The 8,267-nt window shown below is 41.6% G+C and overlaps 1 protein-coding gene across 2 annotated transcripts; it reads right to left on the bottom strand.

The window, feature by feature from the left end:
- Nucleotides 1-782: 782 nt before the first annotated feature.
- Nucleotides 783-7,409, bottom strand: toporsb (topoisomerase I binding, arginine/serine-rich b). 2 transcript variants are annotated; one of them, XM_065275647.2, is made up of 5 exons: nucleotides 7,391-7,407; nucleotides 7,229-7,300; nucleotides 6,045-6,104; nucleotides 4,738-5,715; nucleotides 783-4,492 (listed from the first exon to the last, which is right to left on the bottom strand). In XM_065275647.2, exons 4-5 carry the CDS (start codon nucleotides 5,713-5,715, stop codon nucleotides 2,597-2,599), a joined length of 2,874 nt encoding a protein of 957 aa, XP_065131719.1. In that variant the 5' UTR covers nucleotides 6,045-6,104; nucleotides 7,229-7,300; nucleotides 7,391-7,407; the 3' UTR covers nucleotides 783-2,596. The 2 variants fall into 2 exon arrangements, with proteins under 2 accessions (XP_065131719.1, XP_065131718.1); XM_065275646.2 differs by lacking the exon at nucleotides 6,045-6,104 and having other exon boundaries at nucleotides 7,391-7,409.
- Nucleotides 7,410-8,267: the final 858 nt, after the last annotated feature.

The raw sequence follows: 8,267 nt of genomic DNA, 5'->3' as shown, positions 1-8,267 counted from the left end.
TATATGTGGGTTTGATCATTGATTTCATGTATAAAGAAATAAATTCCCAATATAAATATAAGATACATGTACCTGAAACATATCTATATGTCTAATATAGCACATTATTACAATCATTTATCTCTCTGATAGCAATGGATTATTGTACAGTAACCAACTGGAGTCAACACTAAATTTCCCGCATTTAAAGACGGGGTGCAAGATCTCTGAAAGCCAATGTTGACATTGGAAATCACCTAAACAAACAAGCCCAATCTGGACCTTCTTTTGATAGACCCGCCCCACACATACGCAACCCAAGCAACAATCTCGGTTAGTAGACACACCCCTTACTGTTAATTGGATACAAGCCCAGGTGAAAAATTAGTACACTTCAATAGTGTACTTAAAGTGCTTTATTTTCGCACACTAATTTTGTACTTAATATACTAACAATTAATCTTAAGTAATTCTTAAGATGTTCCTAAGATTATCTAAGTGTACAAATTTGTGCTATTTTGAGACACCATGAATATGAACTAAACTGCACTTTTAATATACTATCTCTCTATTAAAAAAATGTATTTAGTTAACACTTGTATTAAACTTGAACTCAACTTTCATACAAAGATGGGTTCAAGTTTACTACAAGTGGTACCTAAATACATTTTTTAAATACATTTATAGAACATTTCAGTTCATATTTATGGTGTCTCAAAATAGCACAGTGAAGTACACTTCGATCCTCTTAAGTTTATCTCAAGAAGTACTAAAGATGAATTTTTAGTATATTAAATACACAATTAGTGCGCAAAAATAGAGCACTTTTTCACCTGGGAGTGTGTTTTGGAACTTGGCCCGACTCCCTTTTCCAAAGTGTTTTTCACCCCGCCTTTAATAATAAGATAAATCTGTTTAGATCTGTCAGTGTTCCAGGATTTTATTGATCGATTGCTGACATTATATAGTCAATAAGGCTTTGTGTGTACAGTGACAAGTGATATTTGTCTTTTACACATGCACGCACGCACGCACGCGCACACACACACAGTAACAGAGACATGAAGGTGAACTTCACCTGTTCCCTGAGTTTGACAGACACTTTTCTCTTTAAGAAGATCAGGTGGGTCCCAGGGAAAATCTTACTAATGCTGCGTTCAGACCAGCCGCGGTAGAGGCGTCAAGCGCGAGTGATTTCAATGTTAAGTCAATGTAAAGACGAGTTGACACACGTCTGGAGGTCTCTCAGCACGAACGAGGCATTGAGCGCGGCGTGGTACACGCGATTCCGCCTCATTCGAGCATCTAGTTTGCGGCAATTGAGCGTTGCCGCGGCAAATGCGCGAGTTGAAAAATTTTAACTTTGGCGGAAAAACGCGACGCGGAGCTTGCTCTAGTAGTGACGTGATTACAGGAAGCGAGCGGAGTCACAGAAACCTATGGAAGGCCATCCCATGACGCAAATTTCCACGTGATTGTCTCGATGACTAGAATTTCACGTGCGAATGAAGCAAGTAAACTCAAAATGTTCAAGCGGCAAACTCAAACGCGGCTGGTGTGAACCCACAGTAACATGAAGATGAACTATGAGAGAATCAGAAATAGTGAAACGGATTATAGCACTCGGCTCTTCAGTGTTGGGCTGCTAATAATTCAAATAGGCACTGCTGTGGTCCATAGTTCTCCACAGTTTGGCTCAGGTCGGGTCAGCTCACCTCCCTTTGGCTTAGTTAGCTTTTCCAGCGAGTTTAGAAACACTTTAGAGTGGGAGGCGTGTCATTATATTTGCGCTGCCTACTGCTGTAACATCAAGTGAGAGCGTTGTTGTACATCCCCATACATTTATTTATTTCTCAGTCTGCCAAAAAATTAAAATTGACCACCACAAATAGATGTTTGCACATCACGTTTATCAATACCTCTGTCTCACATGACAGTCAGTTGACGCACTCCTCTGAGCCTCATTTAAGTTGCATTTAAGCATATATGCGGACGTGCGTGTCGCAAATGTGCCACCAAAAACTGCAAGTCTGGAAAAAAACTATTATGGTGTTCCTGATTCTCAACCTGTGGATGTTTGGGAACTTACAGCAAAGCAAAGATGACAACAGGTTTACTCGAGACAGCGCAAACTAGCATAAAGGTAAAGCTAATCTTTTACATTATAGGGATGACACTGGGTTTCTCAATCAGTGATCTACAGTGTTTTCACATCACATTTTGGTATCAGCCCAGGTTGCTTGGGACCCCGATCAAGGTGGTACTAAAAAAAAGTATTAGGTACTATGTACTGCACCCAGTGGAAAAGCCTGCAAAAAGTAAGCTGACCCAACCCGACCCAAACCAAACTGTGGGGTACTATGCCATGGAAAAGCATCATTACTGTGAGTGTTTAGTAGCATGAGGTTCATCATCCTAACACAACAGTTTTTGGGAGATGTTCTGTATATTTGGGACTAGTGACACATATTAAGTCAGCACCAGTTCTGAGGATTACTGTAACCATAAATATTAACAATATTAACAATGTTTCTACAATCCCATTTATCCATTCCAGTCTTTAAATGAGTTTATCAAAACAAACACAGACATTTCTGGCTGAATGAAATGTTGAGTTCTAGCTAGCTTCCGTCTCTTGCTGTTCATCACTGTCTGTGTTTCTGTTCTCCAATCCTTCTGACTCTCCCTTCAGGTTTGTTTCGTCACGTTGAGGGCTAACAGTGTTTTGGGGTTTTGGCACCACATCTTCTTCCACTACTGGCAAAAAATCCTCAAGATCTTGAAGTATAGACTCTAAGAGTCGTGTGTCTGAAGGTTGGGTTGTCATCATCGAATCCACTGGGATTAGGGGGTCTGGAACGGACTCTGCATGCGAAATGTTGGTGTCTATATTCCGATTGCAGTCGAGAGTTTTGGAACTGCTGTGTTTAACTACGTCCACTACGCAGTCGTCCAGATTTAGTGAAACTGTAGCTGGGTCACTCATTGAGGATTCTAAGAGAGAGTCTAAAGAAGACAAAGTACTTGAATTAACTGCAGGGTGGATCACACATTGCTCTCTATCGACCATCTGCTCATCATCGATGCCTGAAGTGGTTTGGTCTAGAACATCTACAACGCGATCCAGACAGTCAATGGTGCGATCGCTGTCACTGTCTATGGTGATCACCGTGGGTGAGCGATGCTCCCTCTTCTTCTTTCGGTGTCTCCGTTTCTTCCGCTGATGCCAGTCGGGCGCTTTACACTCGTAGATAATCTCCACACTGGGGCTCCGACTGAGGCGTCGTTCACGGCTGCGCCGACGCTCTTTGCGTCCTTGTCGCGGCAGTTTTTCTGAGGATGTCGTTCCCTCGGTCTGCTGGCGCTGGGCGGCTCGCTCTAGATGACGGGTTTTGTACTTGCGTTTGCCGCTAGGCTTGTCAAGGCGAGATCTTTCCGAGCACGAGTCTGCGCTGCTGCTGCTGCTGACGGATCGTCTCCTACGCTTACGAGCCCATTGTGACTCTTTGGAGCGACTGCTAGGTCGATGGGAATTAATCCAAGAGTCAGAGTCAGGTGACCTGCTCATTTTTTCTTTTCTTCTACTCCCTCGCTCTTTAGCTCGCGAGCATCTTTCTCTAACGTGGTGAGAACGCTCTGGACTCTTGTCACTACTGATGTCACTTCTGAAGGGTGACTGTTCGCTCCCACTCCAAATGGACATGGGTGGACTCTGGCCTGACCAGCTCCGAGGCGAAAGCGTTTTACTTGGCGAGCGTGCATGCGAGTCACCTTGACTTTCTGTCAGTTGTGATCTTTCCCAAGTCTCAGCGTGCTCCGTGTGGTCCGAGTTCTGGTGTAATCGGCTTTTGCGCCTCTTGTGATCACTGAAATCAAAACAGTCTCTAGTTGCTTGTAAACAATCCTTGGACCCGTGTCGTCTGCGATGTGCCTGATGGTCCCGAGAGGATGGGGAGCAGTTCCTTATTCTTTCTCTGCTGTGTGACTCCTGTACATGAGAGTCCGAGTGTGTGCGCTGGGGACTGCATGAGGGGGCGGGGCCTGGGGAGGAGCCAGGGCTAACCGGGTCCACGTGAGACTTCACCTGGGATCCCTCTTCTTTTGGTACTATGGCCTTTGTGTCCATAGTGGTTGCTTCCTGCTCCTCTTCAGACGAATCAGAGGAGAGCTGAACCAGCTCAGGTGTCCGCTCAGCCATGGGCTTTACATATCCTACGATCAGGCACTCTTCCTCCTCCCCATCATCATCTGCGCCGGGTCTACCTGACACACTGATGCTACTGCCAGGTTCAGCTGGTATCAGGGCTGTGCTGCTGCTCGGTTGTGGTCCCTCATCTTGTGATTGGCTGGAAGAGGGCAGGAGAGTGGAATATGAGGGACCAGGGGTCTCGTCATCCCATGCAGATTCACTCAGCAAATTTCCTGTGCCGGGTGTTGGGGGAGCGGGTGGAAGACGCTCCAGGACAACAGAGGGATTTTCTGTGATATTGTCCTCACTGTTATTCTCATCATCCTGTGAAGCAAGACAAATCAATAGAGATTATATTTCGTATACTGGCTCATTTTAATCTTCAACTAGCAAGAAAACATAAATTACTCTAGAAACATACAGCTGTGACCTCAGGACATCAGTATTACTGCTTCATGGGGCTTTTGCTTAATTTTGGCATATTTATTAGGTCACCAAGTATTTCATGCATATATCATTAACATTCTACACTTAACGTGCATAGTTTAAGCAGTATGCTAGCTTCTCACCTCAGAGATTGCGATAACAGAGGAATCAGAGCTACTGCCCTCCTCGTAGCTGGGCGCAGGACAGTCGTAGACGGCCTGCTGGTCATACGCCTCCATGCTGAGGGTCGACCGGGCAAAACTCACCAGCTCATGGAGGAAGTGGTCAGTGCGAGCTAGCAGAAATGGACGGAGCTCATCCCGGATGGCCGAGTCCTCCATGTTGTAGTTCGTGATGCGCGACATGATGACGTGTTGGACGATGTTTACCAGAGATCCGTGTGACCCGTACAACACCGTCAGCTCACGCTGCAGCCACGGCAACAGCCGGTGCAAGCACGCTGGGTTCTGCCGCAGGAACGTGGCTGAAACATCCCTTTGCCTTCCCATGTCCCGCGTGTTGCGTGCACGCACGCCGGTCCTGTAAAGTGCACGTCGGAACGCCACCACGTCCTGGTCCCGCAGACGCCTGAGGTTTCGGCCTTCGCCCCGCCCCCTGCGGCGCGCCGTCAGTCGCATCACCATCCGCTGCATGTCTTGGTTCTCTGCCAGCCCCGGCGCGTCAGACAAACCGCCAAACATCACGTCATCATCTAGCGGAGGGGAAGGGGCGGGCTGTTGCAGCCTCTGGCTCCGCCTCGCTCTGCCCCTAAGCACTCGGGGGCGGAGCATGCGCTCCGAGGGATCAGCCGTGGGAGCTGCTCCGTTCTCGGCAGGCCGAAGCACAAACTCCTTAAAGTCGTTTTCTCCTTTGACGGAGTGAAATATGGAGTGGAAGGGCTGCTTACAGAGCGGACACTCGGCTTTGTTCTTTGACCACTCGCGGATGCAGCGGAAACAGAACTGATGCAGGCAACGGTCCAGCGAGGCCACGTTATTGAAGCCGTCCAGGCAGATGGGGCACTTGGAGTCTGGAGAAGCATTGGCCAGTAAACGCTGAGATGATTTTCCTCCACCTACTCGCTTTTTCTCACGTAACTTCATCTTAGTGGGCGCCATCATCTACGACACATAGATATAAGTCATTATTAATCATAATCTGTGTGTTAATTTCTTTGAATCAGTAAGATTTTTTATTTCTGCTTTGGAACACAACAGGCCAACAATATCATTTACATTAAAAAAATGGTCATATGTAGAACATCAGAACATCACAGGGATTTAAAGATGAAGCTCTTTTGACTTTAGCCAGTAAGACACCACTAAACCAACTAATTAACCAACTAAAAAACTATATTTTTTACCTTTTTAATGCTTCTATTTCTCTAAGGGGAGGGGCGAGCGCTGCAAAACCATCTGAATACTGCATATGTTCAAAAACTAATACTTACAAAAGGTTTTGTATATTTAAAGTTTTAGGTCGATGAATTCATTGCAGACAGCAAAAAAACCTGCCAAGACAAAGTGAGTGCTGTTTTCTTGTGTGAAACATATGCTAGTTATGTGATTTTCTGTGTTAAATATTCTAATATAATTTAAATAGATTTTACAAACTTAAAACATTACCGTATCGCATATCGTGCAGTTTAAGAAGTTATTGCATATAAAATTTTCTTTGATATTATGCAGTCATAATTTCTCTGTATGTATTTTGTACTACAATACCAAACATGTGTCAATATCCAACTATATGTTTTATAAAACTACACATTGTATGTTGAACAATGACAAAAATTTTAATACTGGACACTTTATAATACTACTGCTAATAATGTATTTTCTAAACTTTCTAACTTCTTGCTTTATTCCTTGTTGTCTAGTAAATAATTCTTCTACTTTTCTGTAATTTTTAAGCACATAATGTATTTTGTACACATCAGTAATTGAAAGCTTTTCATTGTACCTATAAACGACACATGTACATATCACAATACCAGTGACGTTGACTACATTAATAATTCTACAATACATGTAAAAATATGGTAATTAAAACTAAACTAAAAGTTTACCACAAAGACAAGCTTTCAGCCAGATATTCGGATGATATATAGGAATATTATCAACCAAAAACAACAATAACCGTGATATCATTACCGTGTTTTAATTAGACAAACATGAAGATGCGGTAGTGACAATCAAGCATCTTGTTTTTGTAATCACATACCACCGTTGTACACGGATACAGCCATATTATATTTTTTAAATATGCTAATATGTATTTAATTTTTTCAGGGCAGGTCATCGAAACGGTTTATATCGTGTAATATTATCGAAACATGTGACATTATCGAAATCCTCGGGCCACACACATATACATACAGTCAAACACTAGAGAATATATATTCAAAACTACACAACAGAATACAAAAACTATGAAAATACCGTGTAAAGTTATCCTTCTATAAACAACCAGCTACCTTCCTGTTTTGTTGTTTATCTTTTCGATTTCGCCTAACCTGTCGTGGGTTTTATAAATAGCGATTATAAATCCTTTCATCAGCTAAAAGATACACAAATATATGAAATATAATCCAAAATAAAACATTCAGAGAGTTTATATAAGACACATTCTCACCTGATAATCACCTCCACATATCAGACGCGTAACACACTGTAAACCACCGCACGAGCACACTCATAAACACATCTATATCACAAAAGAGTATCCGTCATAAAGATTCAAACTAAATTAAAGAAATAAGATATTAAAAATCTAAGAAATGAAGCTGTATCGTACTGCTGTTGAGGAACACAAGCAGAGAACACCACAGCAGACTCAGCTTCCGGTAGAGTAACACGCATGCGCGCCTCACGCGGTCTGGAGTTGTAGCGCACCTGCGTAGACTGTCACAAACAGAGGATACAGAAATATTCAAACAACAAAATCTTATACACGATGGTTCATATTTGGGCCAGTTGTAGTTCATTTAAAATCTTTCCTAGTTGTAAAATAAAGAACAGACAGTTTTTTGGCTAAAATCATAACCAGATTTATGCAGGATATCGTGCGCACAGCTAGCAAATAATTTTAAATATATTTCGAAATATACAGAAAAAGACCAACAAATATGTACTAAAATATTGTATACTTTATATTTCACCAATATATTTTATATTATTTTATACCATTATAACATTTTTTGTATATTTTGAATATTTTAAAAATAAATATATATTAAAGCATTTATTCATGTCGCATTGGAAGAAAAACTTTTTTGGTTTAAGAAGATTTAAATTAAATATATTTTTAAAAACTAATAATTTTATATTTTATACATACTTTATACATTTTATACAAACTTTTTTAATTTTGGCCAGGAACATTAATTTTTTTGCTGTATGGGTTGTAAAATTAAAATGGAAATACGTTTTGAAATATTTGCTAATATATGAAGGTAAAAAATAAATATATTTTAAAATTTAAAACTATATTTAATTAAGCTTTACTTTCTACAAAATGTATTTTTCAAAAAAAAGTTGTCGTATTTGAGTTGTTAACTTTTGTCACTTCCGGTTGTTGTCTTGGCGACAGCTCGTGTATTTCCTGTCATGTTCAGAAGCTAAATATGCTAACGTGCTGCTTGACTTTATTGTAAACAGACATAAAATGATGT

This window comes from Paramisgurnus dabryanus, chromosome 21 (assembly GCF_030506205.2).
Source record: "Paramisgurnus dabryanus chromosome 21, PD_genome_1.1, whole genome shotgun sequence".
In the NCBI taxonomy this organism is placed as follows: domain Eukaryota; kingdom Metazoa; phylum Chordata; class Actinopteri; order Cypriniformes; family Cobitidae; genus Paramisgurnus; species Paramisgurnus dabryanus.
This window is presented reverse-complemented; position numbering and strand designations above follow the sequence as displayed.

What these genes read in the sequence shown, in the direction of transcription:
- toporsb (XM_065275646.2), bottom strand. Translation starts at nt 5,715, where the DNA reads ATGATGGCGCCCACTAAGATGAAGTTACGTGAGAAAAAGCGAGTAGGT. An exon ending in CTGTTATCGCAATCTCTGAG is followed by an intron (nt 4,493 to 4,737) that starts GTGAGAAGCTAG and finishes CTTGCTTCACAG; the next exon opens with GATGATGAGAATAACAGTGA.